Source organism: Vespula pensylvanica, chromosome 13 (assembly GCF_014466175.1).
Source record: "Vespula pensylvanica isolate Volc-1 chromosome 13, ASM1446617v1, whole genome shotgun sequence".
Taxonomy (NCBI): Eukaryota; Metazoa; Arthropoda; class Insecta; order Hymenoptera; family Vespidae; genus Vespula; species Vespula pensylvanica.
In genome coordinates this window covers 4,896,941-4,921,750 of record NC_057697.1, presented here as the reverse complement: position 1 = coordinate 4,921,750, position 24,810 = coordinate 4,896,941, and the positions used below count along the sequence as shown (strand labels likewise).

The 24,810-nt window shown below is 29.7% G+C and overlaps 2 protein-coding genes across 3 annotated transcripts in view; one reads left to right on the top strand and one right to left on the bottom strand.

Annotated features, from left to right (window-relative positions):
• On the top strand, positions 1–9,689 carry LOC122633846 (1-phosphatidylinositol 3-phosphate 5-kinase). 2 transcript variants are annotated; one of them, XM_043822258.1, is made up of 14 exons: positions 1–268; positions 395–606; positions 675–864; positions 937–1,174; positions 1,251–1,457; positions 1,997–2,211; positions 2,276–2,618; positions 2,691–3,051; positions 3,136–3,406; positions 3,479–6,173; positions 6,241–6,791; positions 6,871–7,203; positions 7,278–7,439; positions 7,566–9,689. In XM_043822258.1, exons 1-14 carry the CDS (start codon positions 154–156, stop codon positions 7,763–7,765), a joined length of 6,093 nt encoding a protein of 2,030 aa, XP_043678193.1. In that variant the 5' UTR covers positions 1–153; the 3' UTR covers positions 7,766–9,689. The 2 variants fall into 2 exon arrangements, with proteins under 2 accessions (XP_043678193.1, XP_043678195.1); XM_043822260.1 differs by having other exon boundaries at positions 125–312.
• The window catches only part of LOC122633852 (UBA-like domain-containing protein 2), a 21,119-nt gene continuing 3,550 nt past the window's right edge, over positions 7,242–24,810 (bottom strand). The window contains exons 2-4 of the mRNA XM_043822273.1: positions 20,387–20,458; positions 12,001–12,094; positions 7,242–11,098 (exon numbers count right to left, since the gene is read on the bottom strand). Of these exons, the coding sequence (XP_043678208.1) occupies positions 10,950–11,098; positions 12,001–12,094; positions 20,387–20,458 (315 nt within the window). The 3' untranslated portion in view covers positions 7,242–10,949. The remainder of the gene's footprint in view (positions 11,099–12,000; positions 12,095–20,386; positions 20,459–24,810) is intronic.

The window sequence follows — 24,810 nt, the reverse complement described above, 5'->3', positions numbered from 1 at the left end:
TGGCGCTTTTATTTAAGCTCTTGTCAAAAGCTCTAGCATCAGTACAAATGTTATCAATAGTGATGTAGTTTCACAGAGGAGTGTCTTATGTAAAGTTTTGTTTAAAAATGTATATAGATAGATAGCATAAATTAAAGCAAAAGGAAAAAGAAAATGAATAAGAATATGAACTCACCGTCAAAGTTGACGGAATTTGCTCCGTTAAGTCCGGAGGAAAGTCAACCTGTTGTTGCTTCACTTTTTTCCAAATTCTTCAGCTTCGCCAGGAGTAAGCTACAGTTGTAATTTTTCATTATTTTAATTTGTACTGCAGTACGTTTTGAAATAATTAAGTTCTTTCTACGAATGTAATGAGTATATTATACTTTAAATAAATACTATTCATATCTTGAAGGTCCACAAAATGCTGATGATTCCATTACCTCTCCTAATAATGACGAACAAAGTTCGTCTGATTCTGATTCTTGGAAGCAATTGCAAAGTACAGAAAAGACACCAGAAGAAGATAGTTCTAGTATAATTAATTTTCCATTAGATACGCACGAGGGTCGTAGTTTACCAAGTGTTTTGAAACGTATAAGAAATATCGTAGCTTCCAAGAGCAGTGTATGTTTTTTCTTCATTACTATTATATAGTTTCAATTAACTGTATTGACATATTATATTAATTATAGAATTTGAGGTCATATAAAGATTCTCAACTTAGGAGTTACTGGATGCCAGATAGTGTAAGCAAACAATGTTACGAATGCGGTGAAAGATTTACAACTTTTCGTAGAAGACATCACTGTCGTGTTTGTGGACAAATATTTTGTTCAAAATGTTGTTCTGATCAAATTCCAGGAAAAATTATGGGATGTACCGGTATGGAAATAACATATTTTGACGTTGTTCCTTATTTAGGTACTTTATCATAATAATAATAATTTTTCGTAGGTGACCTCAGAGTATGTACATACTGTTGCAAAGTGGTTTTGTCATATTTGCAGTCATCAGATATGAGAAGCGATTTATCGGCAGATCTTAAAGCATTGCAGGAAGATCTCCAAGTCAAATACGGTAACGATTCACCGCCTTTAACTCAAAAAAACTCATCTGAATGTACGGAAGGTGAAACTTCTATTTGTAGAAAACCAAGCGTTGGTTACATGGAAGAAAAATACGCTGTTGGACGGTATACTTAATTATTTTATTTTTAATACAAAATTATGATCATTTAATTAATATTATTTAATAAACATATGATTTAGATCAACGAATAGTTATTTAACGTCGCAAGAATGTTCACTTGCCCTTCAAAATTCAACGTCGCTAAGAATGGTTTATGAAGAGTTATTCAGATCAAGCCAAGCAATTTTATTACAAACACACAGAATTCGTTTGAAAAGCTATCATAATTGTTTCATAGCAAGTGAATTAGTAAATTGGATGATAGCACAGAATAAAGCAGCAACCAGGTATAATAATGATAAGTTATATATTTAACCCTTCGGCTGTCAACAAACCGATCTATCGGCCTTCGATACCTATACGAAAACTGCCACCAGCCGATACATCGCTTCCGTACCTTACATTCAGATTATCGTTCTTCTGAGTATTGAATGGCTTATGTTCACACTTAATTGTTACCTCTAATGCCTGATATCATATTTCTCTTTTATTCGATAGCTCACTGGTTCTTTTTTCTTCAGTCTTTTGTGTGCTGTTGTTTAGTAACGGTCGAAACGTTCTACTGACTTCTTTCATTTATGATATTCGGTTTAGTTGATCCATAATGTCGAATCAATTTTTAATAGAAAACGAAAATGCCAATAATTCAGTATTTGATTTGTCTGAGAAAAAGTAAATACTAAAACTTTCCTTCAGAAAACTTATATTTTCCTCTTAGTAAAGCAATTTATAGAAACGTACATATCAACGCGATCCAGGCAGTTTTCGCATATACCGTATAGATAACCAAAGGAGTAAACAATTTCTAATACAATGTATTTTATAGGGTACAAGCTACTGCTATAGGTCAAGCATTACTCGAAGCAGGCTTTATAGAACCTATTACTTCTGAAAACGTTTTTAGCGATACCGCAGCAATATTTAAACCAGTCCAATTATCTCAAATGCAAAGTACAGATTTATTAACGGAAAATCAGGCTACTTGCGATGCGCAAGAACCTGCTTGGGTAAATACTATACCTCAACACGATTCAACCACAGGTAATTATTATCTATTATTTTGACATAAATAATTATACCGTATTGTAATATGTACTTATTTTAGATTCTGAAAGCGAATCAAAACCATCTAATTCGGTTCAACAAACTAGTGGTCGTTTGCCATCCTCAAGTTCAAGTTTTTATTTAGACTTGAATCTAGAAGCATCGACTGTTACATTGAAAAGGCCAACGTCTGAAGATTTAACAACAATCTCGATAGACAGTAACGATGGAGTTATCGAACAGAAAGAGGTAAACCTAAAATCTCATGAATGTAACTTTAAAGTATCTGATGATCTTTTAAGTGATACGTTTCAAGTACAAGAAATCAAAGAAAAGAGTGGTTGGCATAAAATGACTAATCTTAGAACTGCGTTTGGAGAAATGAGTGCCTATAACTGTTTGACGTAAGTAAAATATAAAACAGAAGATTGAAAGATAATTATTGCTGAAAACATTTGCGTTTTTATTTATTACAGGTCTGTATACAAGCAGCACGAAGACTCATTGATCAAACAACTTCTTAACAAAGAAGGTCTATCTCAAATTTGGTCTGAAGTTATACTAAACATTGCACATCAAATAGTAGATCATGTCAAGCCTGATCTAAATCACAACGCCGATGATTTAGACATTCGACATTATGTACAGATAAAAAAATGTACTGGAGGCAGCAGAGATGATTGTGAAATAGTATCAGGAGTAGTTTGTACCAAAAATGTAGCTCACCGTGGAATGAATGCAATGATTGCTCATCCAAAAATTTTGTTACTACAATGTGGATTAATGTATCAACGTGTAGAAGGCAAATTATTAAGCTTGGAACCTGTGATGATGCAGGTAAATATAGACTTATTTTTTCGATAGACTCAATTTATGTAAAAATAACAATATATACAGGAGAATGTAATGAAATAATTACAGGAGAATGAATACTTGGGTCATACGGTAGCTAGAATTACTGCTCTTGGACCTGACATAGTTCTCGTTCACCGATCTGTTTCTAGATTAGCACAAGATAGACTCAGGGAATGTGGCGTTACTCTTATTTTAAATGTTAAGTTGAGTGTACTAGAACGAATAGCCAGATGTACCGGTGCAAACATTGTAAAAACCGTTGATGCTCATATCAGTGCTCGTTACATGCTTGGTACATGTAAAAAGTTTTATCTACGTAATTTTCCTAACGATCGAAGTGAGTATATTATATAGTTTGATACAAATAATAAAATACACGATGAAAACTTTGATTTTTTTGATTCGATAGAAGGGATAAAAACGTTAATGTATTTTGAGGGTTGCGCAAACGCACATTTGGGATCTACCATCCTACTACGAGGTGGATCTTTACCAGAGTTGAAGAAGGTCAAAAATGTTACATCCATGATGATATTCGCTGCATATTCTTGGCGTCTGGAAAAATCTTTTCTCATGGATGAATTCGCCAGACCACCTTCTCCGAAAGACAATTCTTTTTTGGATGAAACATTATTTAAGAAGAATACTTCAGATAGTGATAATAGTGAACAATTATTGGGTACCAAAAGAAAAGATGACGTTGAGACTTCGCCGAATGTCGAAAATAACGAAAGCATAGATACCAAAGAGAATACAAAATTATCACAAATTTATGATAATAGGAATATTTCTAGCAATGGGCAGAGCATAGATAATACATATCCAAATAATCGCAACGCGTCAGTGAAAGATGAAGATATGGAAAATCCTAATGGAAATGATAATTTATTGAACTCGGTTGCGCTTAAGCAGATATCTTCTCTATTGAACGAAGACTGCGATCCTTACGATACTTTGAAATTATTTAAAACAAAGATCCGATCAAATAGGAATGATTCAAAAATTTTAGATCAATCTTCTAGAAACGCTGTTCGAGATGATAGCAATTTGAATGTTACTTTGAGCACCGTTGGGGATAACACAGATATGATACAAAATGATTTATCTAATTCTGGAAACAATCCGGACTTAAAATTAGAAGAACAAAGTAACGTACCAAGATGTGTAGAAGAGAAACGCATTTATGGCGAATCTATCAGTGATCATAGTGATCCACTGCATCAATATTTAAACGAAGATGAAGAAGATGTCTTTGATCAGACTAGTCCAAACGGGCAGTGCCTGAGTGTCGCTGACTTACCATTGTTAAATAAGTTTAAGAAAGCTTTGGAGGGTACAATTCTAAGCATGTCACCTTATTTAAAATTTTCGGTACCCTATTTAGAGACCGAACCTGGAAGAAACTGTGTTTTAAGAACCTTCTTTCCAAGAGAAATCTTTTATTCCGAACAGTTTTTAGATAAAACAAAGGAAACAAGAACCAGTAGCGTTTCTGTGGAACATAATGTACCTGATAAACCTCTGTTAAATTTAAAACTTAAACCTAGGCATCCATTTACGGAAGCAAAATTAACAACCGATGTTGAAAGCAAAGAAGTTCAGGCACTTCTAGCACATTTCAGAGCTTGTGGAAGTCGACTGTATCCAACGAACAACGTTGTGATAGAAAAGCAACAGCAAAGCGTACAAGTAGAGACTACCGAGCCAAAATCTACCTGGCCGGACTGTTTGGATCCTGTTAACCATCAACGTTTGTCCGTACTGTTCTGTAGCTTGTCGCATACTGGCAATAATACTCCATCTTTTTGTGTATATCCCTGGACTGTTAACATGGATCTATATGGGCGGAACGATATAGCATTGGGATGTTTTCTAGAACGTTATTGCCTAACTTCAGAATACAAATGTCGTGCCAAAACTTGTCGAGCGCAAATTGCTCAACACGTAAGACGATTTGCTCACGATGGTGGCTGTGTACGGATTGGTTTAAGAGAAATGAATTCTGAACCTTTCGGTCAGGAAAATACTAATCAAATTCTTATGTGGAGCAAGTGTATAAAATGTAAAAGTGTTTCACCAGTCGTACCAATGTCAGACGATACTTGGTCTCTATCTTTTGCTAAATATCTTGAATTAAGATTTCATGGTAGTGCGTATACAAGAAGAGGTGCTGACAATTGTCAACATTCTCTTCATCATGATCATTATCAGTATTTCACGAGGAAAAACATGTTAGCCGTATTCAAGTACACAAAGATCTCTCAATGGGAGATTTCTTTACCACCGCCCGTTATAAATATTATTTATGATCCAAAACAACATGCTAATGTTATCGAAGAGATGAAAAGTTTGGCTTTAAAGGGGGACGATGTTTTTACATGCATAAGAGAAAAGTTAAGTTCCTTACAAACAGACATTGAAAGCATAAATGCTGCTAAGCAACAAATGATGAAAGATCAACAGTATTTCAAGAATAAGATAGAGGAGATACAATTGAAATTAACCTCTCCGACTTTAGAAAATAAAAAACTCGAAGGGAAGATTTCAGAAAAGCAGGTACAAGCTCTTATGTATAGAATCGAAGATGGTATCGTCATATTAAAAAGATTGATTTCCGAAGCTGTGTCTACCTGGAACACAAGGATTTTAGAAATCTCAACTAAAAAGAAAGATGAACGAACGAGAAAGTTCACTGAACGATCTATGACAACTGGTAGCAGTGGTATGATAGATACTGATGGATATATAACAGAGGACACTGCATCGGAATCACAATTGGAGGATCTAAGTCCAATGTCGGCTGATTATAATGCAGTGGATGCGATCGCAGTGATACAGAACGATTTGCAGAGTATAGATATAATGGAAAATTCTGATAATGAAATTCCAGAGATCAGTAATCCCGAAGATATCATCATCGTGCAGGGATCACCCAAAATGCATCAGAGATCTTATTCGGATGTTTTACCTTTGACATCGGAAGACATGCCTGATAAAAAGAAAAAGAAAAAGACGATCTTGTCTCAATTATTACCTTCTATTCCAGTAACTCAACCGATAGCTAATCCATTAGGCCCATTGGAACATACTTTACTTCCACTTGGGTAGATATTATCTAGTCAAATGATACAAATGTAATACATCAAATATATAACGCTAACTTTTTTTCAGGTCTCTTGTACCAGTGGTGGTCTATGAATCAGAGTTATCTTCTATAATAGCCTATGCATTAGATTCTCATGATTACAAACATAGTCTGCAAGAATTACTTCGTGTGACGAAAGGTCCAGAATTGAATTCCAGTCCATTGTACAAACGTAAATTTTCTGAGAACAAGGAAAATTCTTCAGAATTAACACAATCAGGAGATTTCAAGAGACCGTCAGTATTATCGTTCTTAAGAGGCAACAGTCCGAATCCTGCCAGTCCAATAGAATCTGATAAGAATGTTTCGAGCGTGGATTCAACGGTACAAAACGTTAACGTTTCAACAGAAACTGACGAAGACAAGAAACAAATAAAACAGCAGAATTACATTGAAGTTCAGTTCAACGATACAACGACAAACTTTTATTGTAGGATATACTTTGCAGCTCAATTTGCTGCTTTAAGAGAGAACGTCTTACCTTGCGGTGAAGATGGATATATTAGAAGTTTGAGCAGGACTGTCCAATGGATAGCTAGGGGTGGAAAAAGTGGAAGTGCTTTTTGTAAAAGTAGAGGTATTCTCACCTACATATACTATTGAATATAGATTTATCAAATTTCTATACATTTTCCTCGACGATTAATTACTTTCAGACGACCGATTCATTATAAAGGAAATGTCCAAACTAGAAATGCAAATATTTTTAAGGTTCGCACCAAATTATTTTGCTTATATGGAGAAGTGTCAACAAATGAAACAACCGACATTACTAGGAAAAATAGTTGGAGTTTATAGAGTATCTTTCAAGAATGATACGACTAACAATGGCATAAGAACGAGTGTTTTGGTAATGGAGAATTTATTTTATAATCGAGAGATCACTGACAAGTTCGATTTGAAAGGATCCATAAGGAATCGACTGGTAAATCCAGATGATATCGACCATGAAGGGGAATTAGTCTTGTTGGATGAAAATTTATTGAACAGTAGGTGTTATTGGTGTCATGTAAAAAGTTTGCCATAATACTTTTATCTCATAATTATAATTTAATCGTTTTAGTGAGCTGCGACTCACCTTTATACATCAGATCTCATTCCAAGGTTGTATTAAACAAAGCGATTAAAAGCGACACCAAATTTTTAGCAGACAATTCTGTTATGGACTATTCGCTATTGGTAGGATTGGAACCGAGTTCAGGTGAACTTGTTTTGGGTATAATAGGTATGTTTCTTTTTTTTTTTTTTTTTATTGCGCACAACATATATACATACATACATACACACACACACGCGCGCGCGCGTTTCACATTTCTTATTAAAAATTTAATAATTATTGCTATTGTATCAGATTATATAAGGACGTTCACGTGGGATAAAAAATTGGAAACAATGGTGAAGAAATCCGGCATATTAGGTGGCCAAGGAAAATTACCAACCATAATCTCACCAGAGGAATATAGAGCTAGATTTATAGCAGCGATGCATCGTTATTTTCTACCAGTGCCAGATAGATGGTCTGATCTAGGCAAAGGTGTTGAAACTATCTGATGAAAGATATAGAGCAAGAATGAGATTGAAAATTATACATTTTCGATATTGTCATCGGTATATATCAATTGTATATACATTTTCTACATGAAACGGACACATATACATACACTATTTTATATGTGTGTATGTATATATCTATATATATATATATACATACATATATATATATATATATAGTGTACAGGAAAGTAGTTTGCCACAAAATCACACGTGATTTTTAATATATATAATTAAATGGAAGAATGATTCATCGTGATAATGACTAATAACCTCTGAATCGAAAACGTATTATAATCTCTAATTAATAATAAGCAGCAAATTATTATCTATTTCTCACGCATCTGTGATCTTCTTTTAATTTATTAATTTATTAATTTATTAATATGTGTGTATGTATATATATACACACGCACACACATAACGTCTTTTTGTTGTTGCCGATAGTCGATTTATAAAAATATTTCATTGATTCTCAAAACGGAACGAAAACAACGACGGTTTCGTCATTCGATATAAAGGTCTAACGAAAGAGACGCATAAAATTTGAATAGTACATATATGAAAGCACCATTATTAATGTTTTATTTAGATAATTTGTTTTTTTTTTCTTTTTTCTTTCTCCTTCTAAATTATTTACATAAATCGTTATTTATATATTTAATAATGAAATAAACAATAATAGTAATTAATAATAATAAAATTAATAATTAATAATATTATTTAATTAACATAATAGCATTTTTGTCTTAATAGCCTACAAGTTACAAACACAAGGAAGATATTAAAGCGTGTACCTTATGGAAAAGAAAAACCATTTCTTATCGTATTTCCTTCTCGTTTTATCGCTGATATCTACTAATAATAATTAATAATAATAATAATAATAATAATAATAATAATATAATAATAGTAATAAAATAATAATAAGTATTTACATAAACGAATGCAAGGCGAAAAAAGCTGCAGCGAAAGTCCAACAAGACCAACTAATAATATCTCTCAACATATTTGAAAATTCTATTACAACACGCTTTTTTTTTCAAGTTACAAGTTACATATTTCTTGCGGCTTTTCTTTTTTTCTGTTTTGCAAGATCGTAATATGGGCTATTCGATGATACATTTATTTATATATATAAAAAAAGAGAGAAAAAGAGAGAGATCCTCACGTTATTCAATCTTAGTTTTTTCATTATGTGTCGATGAAAACACATTTATTCATTCGTTCATTCATTCATCAGCACATACATACATACATATATACGTACATACATTCAATTTGTTTAGTTTTTTGCCTACGGCGATTGTTATTAACAACAACAAGGGGTTTTTATTTTTGTCATTAATATTCGACGGAATTTAATAAAACTAAACTCATGTCGCTATAACTAATGATAATAATAATAATATTTATTTATTTATTTATTTGCCGTAGAAGTAGAAGCTGGGATTTCAATGCTGAACGAATTCGAACGTACAATTGACTGATTGATTGATTGATTGATCGATTGATATCTCTCATTGAGATGTTTTATGTCGAACAAATAGAAAAAAATAAATAATTTTTGTATATCTGCTAAATTCTGATTAGGTAAGGATCGTTATCAGTTGTTCGCGAGAATAGAAGAGAAAAAGAAAGAGATAGAGAAAGAGAGACTGGAATTATTCCATGCATATAGTAGGCAGTAACATAATCTCTGTAACATTTATATTTGATTTTTTTTTTTGTAATTTTTTTTTGGTTATTTTATATTTTTTTTTTTGTATTTTACTCATAGTAAACTGAAAAAGGACTGTACTTAAGCACTTTCATTTTGTGGAATAAAAATAAGTGATTTTACTCAATCGGTACATTTTCAATAGTACTGGACGATTTTGTCCAAAAAAAGAAATAAATAAATAAATAAATAGAGCATTGGTTTTCTTAAAAAAAGGGCGATCTTTACAATTTTACGATCGTGTGAAGTTAAGTTTTTTAAATGAAGTTCATATTGAAATAAAAATTGATGGGTTTTACTACGATAGTGCCACTCTTGGCGAGTTAGACGGCGGGTAATTCGAATTTAACGAACAGCCCTATTTTAAATTCCAGTTGGTTTATAACAAAAGAAAGTCGAGAATTCTTATCGCTTTTTCGAATTCATTTTTTCGTATTCACGTCACGTGGAGACGAGGAACCTCCATCTTTCGTACTTTTTATTTTGTTTTCACAGCCTTCCATAATTGTTGGAAAGCTCCCAAGTGACAAACGCGTACATATTTATATAAGCCTATCGTTTGATATACTCTCAAACATAAAATAAACGAAGTGAAACAGAACAGCGGATACTTTACGGAGCCATTTTATGAATTCTTTTACACTTTCTTTTTTAAATCATGGCTTCGACAAGCTACTCTCCTCACCGCTTTTACATCAAATCACACACTACACAAACTCTCTGTGGATTATGTACTATTATTTTCGATAAACGCTAAAGGGTATTTCTGTCTTTCGTAGTCGTAGGAACACTACTGTTCCTTTTAAAAAGAAGAAAAAGAAAGAAAAAAAATCAATGAAAAGAACAATAAGAGGAGTAAAAACGAATAGGAAACAATTGCAGCTTTTTTGTGAGACACGACACGACGTTTGACAAAAGAGAGTAAGATAGTAAAGAAGAGTATAATAAAGATAGAGAGAGAGAGAGAACAAATACAAAGAAATGAAATTCGAACGAGTCCGAGCAATAGAGACACTAACGTGACTCTCGTTCGATCGCGCTTTCGTTCGGTTTTGCTCGGCTTCGTTCGAATTTGCTCGTATATCGTCGTCGTGAGTCGTAAGTTCTCCGCTAGAGGGAAAGTCACGTGGGTGCTACTCGCTATGTCGTAGCTGTCAGTGTATGTTATTAGCCGTAGGAGAACCAAGCAATACTTTTTTTCGTTTTGTTTGTTTTTTGCCTCGATTTGTGAAACACCATATCGAGGATCAAGCTTTTTCTACCATCTCGTATGATCACTATCATCGTCATCGTCGTCTTTTTTTCATCATCTTCATCATCATCATCATCATCATCATCATCATCATCATCATCATCATCGTTATTATTATCATTATTATCTTTTTCTTCCTCTTTCCCCTCCACATCTTCGTACAAACGCGTGATAAGACGCATCTTCCTATCGGCTCGCATCTTCTTTTCTCCTTATCTTTGTAATTCACCCAAGCCAAATTGTTGTTGGCTCGGTACAACTTGCTGTTGTGCATTGCCGGAGATGCTACACCGCACCCCGTGATGCTGCGCCACTGTCGCCGTTGAACTTTGTTGCAACCCGTTTTGGCTCGGAGACATGCCTGAAAGGAGACAGAGAGAAAGATATGAGGGAGGGATTGGAAAGAGAGAGAGGCAACTACGAGTTTAATGTATGCAACCCCCGTGTATACACGCTCGGCGGGGAATGTTTCGGGCTTGCTGCCAACGTTACGAGACTCGAGACTCGATCGTTCCAAAACGTTATATTACACATGTTGCTATGTTCCTTTCTTGTTTGTTCATACATTTGTCTGCGAAGAGAAACGACATTTATATATGTGTGTATATACATATATATGTTATATGTATGCGTATATATATTTCTATATGATTGATTGTTCGTTCTCTTTTATCTTTTTTTTTTATTTGGAAAAAAGAAAAGAAAGTATGTTCTTTTTTAGACGTTAAATATTATCCGATTAAAAAGGAATATTAAAAGAGTTGCGAGATAGACGTATACACATACGTGACGATGATTTATATGTATTGGTAAAATTCAAATATTAATTGAAATCGAATACACAAACACACACACACACGATCAATCGACACTTTTATAGACGCCTCGAGCAATTCATGGCATATTGAAATATAAAATTGCATTTAAAAGTCAATCTTTTGCAAATCAAATTTTTCTAAAAGGTTGAATTTGAAATATAAAACTTTTACTAAACAGTGACGCAATTTTAAACGTAATATAACAAAAATATTCCAATATCATTTCGCGTTATGAAATTTATAGGAAGAAATATTTTTTTTTTACTAAACGTAAATCTAATCTAACAACAACAACAACAACAACAATAATAATAATAATAATAATAATAATAATAATAATAATAATAATTGTAGAGAAATGTGTTTTGAAACTTTTGTCAATCATTTGCAAAAATTTTCTTTCGTAAGATGTATTTTATTATTCCTTTAATTTTTATCTTATTACCTGTGGGAGTTTTTTCACCAGCCGACATTTTCGAAAATGCAGCTAACGCTTCTGGAAAATTCGGTGGCGTTGCTGGTGTATTGCACGGTGTGATCTGTAACAAAAAATAATAACAAATTTTCTTCATAAATAATTCATAATTTTTTATATATGGATAAATTTAAGATAAGACAAAATGGCGATGACCCAAAAGTTGGCGTAATTTTGTGAACATATAACTTAGTAATAAATCAATGCATACATACATACATACATACATATTTCGAATGTACCATAAAAATGAACTAAGAACTCATAAACGATACGAAGGTCTTAATGCTATCTATCATTTTTTTCTTCTAACCACGATTAGATTTCGTTTGGAATGCGATTAAGATTATTTTACAAAAACCAAACAATCTTCATTCTCAAATATTGCTTGAAACAGAAAGGGGATAGAGAAATTCAGTTTTCTTTAATCGAACTACATGTATCTGAGACAAGGAAAGATTTGTTGCGTCAGACAGTGAAATTGTCTATGGGTGGGTGTCGTACGAATGAGTGTGTGTGAGAGAGAGAGAGAGAGAGAGAGAGAGAGAGATAGTAAAACTGGCCACATTAGCGGGATTTTTCAAACGAACAAAACGCGATCGTTGGAGTATTGCTAGTTAAAGGTCGTCGACATATACACACCGGATCCAGAACGTGACGTCAGGAATCAGGTGAACGAACACAAACAAAAACACACACACACGGGTATATATAGGAATAAAAACAATACGGAAGGTGCACACGTCGGTTCGTTCGTAGGTTCTCTAGTAAAACCTTGTGAACTAGTTAACGACACAACATTCGAATGATAAAACGACTTCGGTGGTAAAACAAACGCGGCCTTCTATCGATCGTGCTAATGTGTAACGAGAGATACTTTGTATCAGTGATTCTCAACCATATCGATGAATATGCTATTTCATCTCTTATTTTGTATTTATTTTAATCAGAATATTTATCAGAATAAATTAAGAGACGCGAGATAAATACTTTTGTATCGGTGATTCTCAACCCGATTCTTTTTCATCTTTTATTTCCTATTTATTTCAATAAATTTTTCATATTTATCGAATGGATTAATAATGGACAAATTCAAATTGTTATTAAGAATAGTAATAATTTTGGAAGAAAAAAAGAAAAAGAAAAAAGAAAGAGTGGGAAATTTGAATTGAAAAAACGGTTAGGATATAGATATCGAAATGGAAATTTTCCATAAATACTTTCTTTTACGATAAAGAAAGTCGAGATTTAAAGAAATAAAATCAAAGGATATTGTTGGGATCAGCATCTCCACGCTAATCTGGACGTATGTCGTTCTCGTCCAGTCTTGGACCGAGATTTGGCACACGGCTTATCGGAATGCCACCGACCGAGAATAGTAACACATACACGTAGTAACTATCTGTCGACAGTGGTTCTCTTTTTCTTTAACTTCTCTCTCCCTCTCTCTCTCTCTCTCTCTCTCTCTAACCGTCCTTCGCATTCTCGTCTATTTGAATTTCTCGCGCTTTTCTTGTTTCTTTTTCTCTATGAGGGAGAGAGTGGGAAAGATAACGTATATGTATACATATGTATTTTAATTTTTCATAATTTTGTCAATGATAAATGAATAAATGAAACGATCTTCGAGCTCACAAAATTCGTGTCAATATCGATAATCAATATCGATTAAAAGCTAACAAGATTACGTAAAAAGTTTTATCTCTGATATATATATATATATATATATATATATATATCATATATATTATATATATAAACAAATACATACATACATATATATGTATGTCGACTTTTATTATCGCGTACACAAGTAACGATTTCTAACTTAACTTTCTATCTTTTTGTTTTTTTTTTATCTTCTTCATAATCAATAAGAAACAATAAATCAAATAATTCAATTTCTTCGATTGTCCCAATTCGAATGTGGAACAGCTTTTAAAGTCCTTTGGTTTTCGATAGTATGCTTTTGAGCGATAAATGTATAAGGTTAGATTCTCTTCAACTATATAAAAAGCTTCTTGTTAGAACGAGCAGTATGTTACTGGAAGTTGTTATTGTTTTAATCAAAGAAAAGAGAGGAGAATGGATGAACGTAGTCAAAATGAAAAAAGCTTTGTTGAGTCAATAAACCGAATCAAATAAGTTGCTATTTATTGGATCAATATTTTTAAACATTTTAAATCAGTATTTTCAATAAATGTTTAATATTTATAATAAAGTATCAGTATGTAATATAATCGTATTAGAGTATTATAGTATTTTGTATTAATAATATTACAAAAATACGATTAGAAGTGTTAGAGTTTTAACAAAAACTCATAGTTTTAAACAGAATATTTGTAACTATAATAATTTATCAGTACGTAATATAAGTGATTAGTATTAAACCAATTAATACAAGAACTATCAGTATTTTGACTAAAATATTTGTAAATGTAATAATTTATCATAAATCCAGATGTAACCAGATGTAAAATGTTAATTATTTATTTTACCTATTGATATTTACCAGTTATATTACATACTGATATTTTATTATAAATACTGAAAAAATATTCATTTTACAAAATATTTATCATTAATTAATAAAAATATTGATCAAATAAATAAAAATAAATAGATAAGTTTCCAAAATATATAATAAACCGAATATATTCAGACACCATAGTACCTTTAAAGTTATTATTGTATATCCCTGTTATTTACGTGGTCAATCAATTCGTTATTTTTTGATCAGTTAAAACACATTATAATTGCTAAAATCATAACATTTATTTATTTAATTCATACACTTTTCACGTCAATTAATGATAAACGAAATAACGTTTATTTTCGACGTAGAAAAAATATTGATATTTTACATAATATATTCAATGTTTTTATTTAAAATATACATACACTTTAACAATATTTTCCTTTGTTCAAGGGCATCTATTTGCTTCTTTACTAACTCGTATATAGAAGTACGAGTATGTACGTATACATTAATTCTAATTCTTTTTTCTGTTACCCGTTCTTCGAAGTAGTTATATTCCTAGGTTTACGATGTCTAATAAATTCAATGCTTTATATACCTCTTGGTTACCTCGACTATAGTTTTTTTTAGCTCAAAGAAAATAGATATATCGATTAGAAATTAAAAACATTAGATAGATGCGAAGGAGAGTATAAGAACCTAATTTATTTATTTATATTTATTATTTTATCATTGTCATTATCATTATCACTATCATTATTATTATTATTAGTATTACAATTACTATTATTATTATTATTATACACGTAAAATTTTCATATCCACAATAAAGGCATATCAAATATTTATTATGTGCAAGACTAGTTTTATATTCTATTATACAAATATATTAATTATATTATATTTAATATATAATATAATGAATAATATATCTTTTTCTATATTTACTTTTTATTCTTATGCATATAAAACTTTCATGTAGATAATAATATCATACAAAATATTATATACATATATATTTATTTACATATATATATATACATATATATAAAATTTTGTTTTTATTATTAATTTATTTTTTCTAATTACGGGTCAAAGATAGATTCATTTATGATATAGATTTCACATACGCAGGAGTACATTGAGTTCGTCGAATAACGAACGGAAGAAGATAGTAACACATAGAATATAAAATATACAATATATACACATACGTATATATTCACTGCAAATGAAGCTTGCTGTTAACAGCGTAGTTTCAAACGAATAAATTAACCGAACATTTTCGTTTTCTCACGATTGTGTTTTATGATATCATGACTTTGCTTAGCTTGTGTAAGCTCGTAGAGAGACCAAGTTGAGAAACGTTTCCTAATGTGGCAACACGACTTTGATCCTAACGATCAACCGGCCTCTGATCTTAACGCAATCCAACGAAAAAGACCATTGTGCCTAACTCGCTCGCTCTCGCTCTCTCTCTCTCTCTCTCTCTCTCTCTCTCTCTCTCTCTGATCGATTTATTATCGGTCGACATTTTGTTCAAATGAAATGATCCTTCGTTCTAGTTGTCGTTGATAAACAAGTAATCAACTGGCTTCACAAAAACAGACATACTTTTTGTTCTATGATTGATCATGGAGGAAACTAGTTAAGTTGGTTCTTTTTATAAATTGTCTTTTTCAGTTTTGTATTTATCTTATTATAAATATTGTTTATAATTTTTATTTGTGATTTATATAAAAAATATACTATTTGTCAATTTTATTAAAAATAATGGTATATTATGATCTTATTAGAAATACTATTTACGAATTTTATGAAAAATATTATCAATATATCTTCTTGAAATATCTTGCTTTTATAAATGCTATTAAAAATAGATTATTAAAATATCTCTATATATTGTTTATAAACAATCTTTTTAGAGAATAAAAATTTAACAAATACAAAACTGGAAAATGAAAGCTACTTGTTTAATTTTTTAACATTAGATTGCATGTTAAAAATGTAAGATATTTTTAATTTAAATTTAATACTGAAAGTAAAAAAGAAAATTCTTTTTGCTTTTCAATTCAGCATAAATTAAATAATTAAATTTGTAAATCAATAAATTTGCAAAAGACAGAGAACAAATTTTTACATTAATTAATTTCCGTATTATAATTGCATAAAAATGTAATATGTTCGAATCGATAAATTTTAATGTATTTGTGTATGTGTCTATGTATTACATTGCAACGTATTTATTTATAAGTTATTTTGTAAAAGAGACGATACGTTCTAGACCATACCAAAATTTTAATTGCTCCCTGTTGCTAATGGTAGTATGAATAATGGAAAGACTTTTGAATAGAGCAATGTGAGGAGAACACGCGCGCGCCTCCACGAATGCATCCAATGAAATAGTCATGAATTCGCACGAGATACAGGTTTTAACATTTACGTTTGTGCCCGAGAGAATCTATTCACACGTATTTTTGTGTATTTGTGTTTCTCTATACGTGCACTATATGTGTGAAAGCTGCAGTGTACCGCACATACGTATACATTAATATAAATATCAATAAATGAAAGTCACTCATATACACATACATACCTTTTTTTAAAATATCGAATTCGATCTTAAGAATAAATTAAATTTATTCGAATTAAAATTCTAACGATTTAAAAATCTAAATTTAATTAAAATTTAAAATGGAATTATATTTTGATTTGATTAGATATAAAATTAGAATTTAATTGAAATTAAATCAGGATTCAATTATTGAATAATATATTAAAACAGTCATATAATTTCAATTACGTAGAATTATTTTTTCTGAACTCTTCAATAAGTATTTTCATCGAAACTTAACTCACTTTATATCAGCTTGTATTATTTATCGGTCGTGATTATAACGTGGCCTTAAGAACACGGATGTGTCGAGTGATAATTATAGGTTTGTTGCATGTGTTCAAAGCGATACTTTCATTGACATACCTCACACAAGAAAAACAAAGAGAGAGGAGAAAGAGGAGAGAGAGAGAGAAGATAGATAGAAAGAAGAGAAAGAGAAGAGAGAGAACTAGAAAAGAAAAGAAAAAATAGAAGAAAGAAAGATGATAGCCTAATCGATAAAATTATAAAGTCATTGTTTATACCAGCAATGTTTACATCAGCAAGGAAAAATTATCTAATTAAAAATATTTTTTTCCTTTTTAATATAACATTATAAATAACATAATAAGAATATTAAAAGTAATAATAGTAATAGTAATAATAATGATGATGATGATGATGATGATGAAGATAATAATAATAATAATAATAATAATAATAATAATAATAATAATAATATCTAAGAATATAGACAATTTAAATAACAATAATATCTAAAAATAAATCTAATATATAACATATAAATAACATATAAATCTAAATAAATTAAAAACATCTATATAAATCTATAAAAATCAAACTATTTTAAATTCCTCTTGAATAATACGAAAATATTTCAATGATATAGATTAATAATAGAGATACATAGTGGCTTGAATATCCATCTCTATATCTTCAGAATCATATCGTAAGACAAATATTAATAATAATAATAATAATAGTAATAGTAATAATAGTAATAATAATAATAATAATAATAATAACTACACACTAACAACAACAATAATTATAAATGAGTATATAGATATACATCTTTGAGTTATTTTAGTCGCACAGATACTAATCTGTTTAAAATACATTACACAGTAACACACACAGAGAATAAAGATAAAGTAATATTACTGTTTTGTAAAGAACGTTGAATGAACGTTGGACTAAACAGAGAGATAGAGATAGCGATAGAGATAGAGATAGAGAGAAAGAGAGAGAGCGAGAGAGGTAGGGAAAGAGATAAAGATAGTAAGCCAATGTGTGTCGGAAATAATCTCGACACTTGAAAGCTGTATCCGCTTCTCTCACTCGCTCATCTCAAAATGGGAAGTAGGAGTGACTAAACCAACTTCCCCTCCTTTTTATGAAGTAGTTCCGGATAATTTCTATTTCTATCCTGATTATAATCGTTCGATAAACGAACCTAATAGAAATTCTCACGAACAAACAAATGATTAACAAATGAAAAAAATATATGTCTATATATTTTTAATAATATAATATTAAACCAGTCTTGCATTTTATAAATATTTCGTTTCATTATTATGTGTATGTATTTTATATGCATAATAAAACAAATAATAATAATAATAAAAATACGAAAAAAATATGGTAAAAGATAATATACGTTTTATACAAGTAATATGAAACCAGTCCTACATATAATAAATATTTATCGTGCCATTAGTATATACATACAAATTTGATATGCTAAAAAGAAGGAAAGAAAAATTGAAAAAAAAAGAAAGAGAAAAGAAAAAAACCCTACGAAAAAAAATTAATTTTCCTTTTCCTTTTTTATCGTTGCTAAGGATCCATATAGATCTTATTAGACAAGGAAGAATTTAAAATTCTTATATAAATAATCCTATTTTTCCACAAGTGATTCTTTTTTTTATATCTTCATCTTTTCTATTCATTTTTATCGATAAATATTTCGTAAGAGAAATAAAAAAGAAAAAAAAGAAACAAAAAGAAAAGAAGATACATCAGTTTCGATTTGTACACCGATATCGAGACACTTCCCGTCACGAATCTTTCGATTTTGCTTTTTATTTTATCTCTTTTTTATTCTTTCCCAGACATAAAGTTGCTTCTTTAGTGATGGGAGAGTGTAGATCGGTGATGCCGATTATAAATAATTCATAGGGATGCTGGGTAGCAGAGCATCGATATGCAAGACGAATGACGACGGAATCGGCAAGAATAAAAAATTCTTTTTCCCGTTCTCTTCAAAAGAAACGAAAGGAGAAGAAAAAATATATATATATAAAAATATAAAAAAAATATATGAAGACAACTCGTATAATATCTCCTCGAAAAGACGAGATAGCATTAGGAGAAGTGTCCTTGGATCCGATCGTAATCACGAGTATCGACTATCTAAATTAATTCCAATTTGATCTTTCGACCCTGTCCCTCTATGTATATGTGTATAATACATAGACGTGTAGGTACGTTTAATTGTATTTGTTGGATTAAACAATGAACAAAACTTCGTTTATAATTATACTTTATTTTTATTTCGAATAAGTTCTTTTTATCTTCGAATTTTGATTAATCAATTATATTCCTTTTCGCTCAAATTTATTATTGAATTAATATCTAGTTTTTCTTTTTTTTTTTTTTCATATTATTCATAGATTAGATATTATGATATTAAACGTGTGAATATGAAAATGACATGAATTTTCATATGGATTTTTACATTGAAATAAATTATTAAATAAGTGTCACAGTGTGAAAAGTAAATATATCTATATACATGTATGTATACATATATAGATACACACACATATAGCTATGTACATGTAAACACGCGATAAAACGAGCAAATGGAACCGCGTGAAGGTCAAGCACGCGTTCGAATCGATTTTCTCCTACTCTTCTAACACATATATACTACGTATAAATACGTATACATAGTACATATACATAAACATGTAACACACGTATATCCTAATATGAGAATATTTTTCATTATTATTAATATATACATTATGCTTCATTCATAATACAAATTGTTTCTTTCATTAAGGAAAGAAAAATAAAGATAGCGTTATTTAATTATTAAAATTATTTTGATGAAATCGATCGGGTTAAACTTATTAGAAAGAGAAACAATGATTAATTAGAGAATAAGATTACTTACATTCATAAACAAAATAATTGTATTGTAAAAAAAACAAAAAAAAAAAAAATAAGACGAACAATTTGTGTGAACTTACTTGACCGAAAGGAGTACCAGGCTGAGTACAAGAAGGTATCGCCACTTCTTGGAAGAAGAGACTAAGTGCCATCTGAAAACAAAAGCAAATAATAATAATAATAACAATAATAATAATGCACAAAGTATTTAACTCAGCTCGATTTACAACACAATATACATATCAGAATTCAAAAAATAATAATTTCGTAAATATATGCAACAATATGGAAATTCTTAAATCAATAATATATATACAATAGCAACATCTGAATAGATTTGGAAATAACCTGTCTATTAAGAACGTACCAGCTGATGAAACAGCTAGAAATATTTAAACGAGTATAATAATAATAATAATAATAGTAATAGTAATAATAAACTTAATAATTAAATAAATATTGAGTTCAGACGAAATCTGTCTTTTAAATCATTATTTAGTATTTCTCGAATTTTTCGTTCCTAATTGATTAATTTTCGATTCGTAATACTTGTTGTTTTTCTTTTTTAATTGTTCTAATTTCGAAATGAAATCATTATAGAACGTAGTTGCATATACTATCCACCGCAATGCGACTGCAATGGAGTTGATAAGTTGCGTGTCTTTCCAGTATAAACGGTCAAACATGGAGGCCGATTTCAAAGTTCCTTTTCAAATAAATTCTTAGTTTATGAGGAATCGAGTAAAACTCGTGGAAGAATTATTCAAAGATGTGCCAAAGTTCGTCGATTCACTGATTCGCGTTTATGTATTTGGCAAAACTTGATGTCTCTTACGTTATACCAAACATCCCACCTCCCCCCCAATCTCCATCACCACCAACATCACCCCCCCCCCACCTTCCTTTCGTTCTAATTTCACCGAGAACACATGTATTTCTAATACATAGATACACATGTACATACATTTATACAGATAGTACACGGATACATGGCTCTCTTAAAATAACAAAAAGAAATAATAGTATAGCGCGTGCGTGCAGCACGTTCGATATACGTTATAATAACAATAATAAAAAGGCCACTCTGATTATACTTTAGCACGTTTAATCGATCGATAAACTATAAGATTCTCGTACCGTAATAACGATAACGATAACGATAACAATAACAATAATAATAATCATAATAATGATGATGATAGTAATATGTAATAGTAATGAACAATTTAATATTATATTTCCACCATGTGCTAAATATTTCACACACATAATTATTATAATTTAAATTTAAATTTAATCTGATGTACAAATAATATATATATTTTTTTATATTAATTACGCCAACTTTTTTTTATTTTTCTTTTTTCTAATTAAATTTCAAACAAGAAAATAAATAAAAAATAAATCATCGTAAAATAATCGTATTTAAATAGTTAATTAGACGAAAAACATAGCGCGACCCACAAATAGGATAAATAATATGTATACGAGGGCTACATTGAACTTTAACTCGTTATGAACACTCGTGTTACATAACTCAAAAGCAAATGGTAATAAATAACTCAGTTACTCTCGAAGAACGTGACTGGTTATTTTCACCGTGATCTGCAATGAAGATAGAAATAAGATCCCTTGTTTTTATTATTAGATAAATAATAATAATAATAATAATAATTATTATTATTATTATATATTGTCATGTTAGATTATTAATATCAATAAGGAAGGTTGGCTATTAACGAGATGATTTCTGCGACCTCGACAAGAAAAGAAAATTCTCAGCTTGGACCTCAATGCCAGATGTTCAGCTACTACGAAGTCATCGTGAGAAACTAACTTTTTAGATCGTCTCGAACATAAATGATAAATGTCTGACACGTGAAGATTTTCTTCTAAAGATTATTATTTAGCTTAATGTACTTTGTGTTTACTTTGATATTTCTAAGATCTATATATCAAGTTCGCGTTATTGTTGTTAATATTATTATTATTATTGAATTTTTTTTAAGTAACTATCAAGATATTTTTTAATTTATTACTGGAAAAATTTATTATTCATTATATACATATTAAAATTATGTAACTTTATTACATACACACACACGTATATATATATATATATATATATATATATATAAAACATTTATATATAACTTTTTTATTTACTATAGAGAATTTTATATATGTATATAATAAAGTTATATATAGAAAGTTTATAAATATTAAACAATGAAAATTGTAATTTATTTATTTATTTATTACTATTATTATGTCATAGGTATAATATAAGCTATATTATAATTATTGATATTATATCTGCATATATATAATATTTTATTATTTCATATGACACACACACACACACACACACAATAAATACATATGTAAATAATTAAATAAAATGAATTAAGGATAATATTGTTAGAAAAACTAGTATTTTAATTGAATAATAGCAAAAAAGATGCTGTAAAACGTAAAAAGAAATGTACCAATTCGCCTACAAGATTCATTAGAACGTTGTGTCGTAATCAATCGTTAAATGTATTAGTAAGTAACCGGAGAAAGTTCCCGAGCCAAATTCAATAAATGGACACTTAACGCACAAATTCTCTCTCTTTCTTAACTCATTCGTTTCCTTATTACGAATAATTAAAGCATATATCTTCGTTCTTACTAATTAATATGATAACAAAATTCAGAAATTGACTTAATTGATTTCACAATATTCAAATTTAATAATTATTAATTTGTTTTGTTTAAATACCCGAAAAATTATTAATTAACACTTTCATTAAGAGAAAAAAATAAATAAAGAAAGAAACAAAAATGATTACATGCATTTTTATATGTATATTATATAATATGTTTATATGTATATTATGCTATATGCTTTTATGTAATGCTATATTTTTATCGCGTGTGTGTATGTATGTTTCCTTTATTAATTTTTATATTTGAAATTTATATACAAAATTTATTTTGTTAACAATTTCCGTTATAAGCGATATAATAGGCTTATTATCCAAACGAAGTAATCTTTTGTAAACACAACAGAACACGCATGAGATCTAATCTCCCTATCTAAGATTTCACAGCGTAGGCAAGTTAATTAAATTAAATAAGCTTTTGCCTTGTAGTTGATCACGTTTATTGACATTTTCATTGTTATCTGCCACATAAATAATGATAATGATAATAATAATAATAATAATAATAATAATAATAATAATAATTCAAAAAATATAAGAAAGATGAAACAAAATTTGTATTATTTTCTTTTGATTAATTTTTAATGAATTTTGATCGTTAAAATATATTTTTTTATTTTTATTCGAAAGCTTACTATCAAATAGAAATTAAATTGTTTATTTATCGATAGTACAAATATATCGATTTATAACAGATTAGGTGACTGACTTTGGACAATCATATAAACCTATTATTTTAAATTATATGTGTGCGTGTGTGTTCAAAATTATATGTATGTGCATATATATATTTATTAAAGATTCATAGATATTCTTCTCACGTCAAGAAATACATACAAATATATATGTATATAATAAAAACAAAAACAAATAAAACTTTTCTTATTCGTTTCCGTAATTATTGAATTCACGTTCAGAAAAGAATGATCATTATATATCATCGTTAGTCCGAGTAGAACAATTGAAAAAATTAGGTCATCGCTTTCGATGACTCACACAATTCAAACACAACACGAACGATTTTTCTTTTTCTACGACGTAATGATGAAATATACAATAACTAATTAATTATAGAAGGAACAGCTCTTAAGATAAATTCTCTTTTTATTTGTTCCTTTTTTAGTCTTTTTTGTTTTCTTCTTCCTGTTTTCTGATGGAAAAAAAAAATGAATATATTTTTCCATCATTTTCTAATATAAACGTCTAACAACTAATTTCGATTCTTATTCAATTAATAACTATTCGATAAGTACACGATAATTACACGTAACGATATGGATAAGAGTTTAAGTATCTTTTTTGCAAATAAAACAACACAGATGTGACGAGAGAAAGAATGACTACTATTGTTAACTTAAGCGTCTTATCGTGCGCGTGATATTATTGTCGCCCAACTATCACACATACACACTACACCACTCACACCACACACACTACATTACACTTACAACAGAGAGACAAAGAGAGGGGAGAGGATATATATATACATGTATATATATAATTATATATATATATATATACACATGTTCCATATATGTACATGATCGTGCGTCTATAATTTCATAATTAATATTAATAACAATTTTATTGTTGTAAGTATTAATTATCAGTGCATTTTCATCCACAGAGGTCCGAGCAAATATCTCACAACTAATTGAAACTACAAGAAAGTTTAATAAGTGAAATTTGCACGGCTCTGACTCGGTTACAAAATGCATGTACACAAATTTTTTATCTTATCTTGTTATGAAGCTCGATATAGTGTTTTCTATTTTTTTTTTTTTTTTTTTTTTTTT

Coding starts and splice junctions, on each gene's coding strand:
- LOC122633846 (XM_043822258.1), top strand. CDS start 154: ATGAATAAGAATATGAACTCACCGTCAAAGTTGACGGAATTTGCTCCG. Junction 607..674: donor TCGTAGCTTCCAAGAGCAGT/GTATGTTTTTTC, acceptor TATTAATTATAG/AATTTGAGGTCATATAAAGA. Junction 6,792..6,870: donor TGCTTTTTGTAAAAGTAGAG/GTATTCTCACCT, acceptor AATTACTTTCAG/ACGACCGATTCATTATAAAG.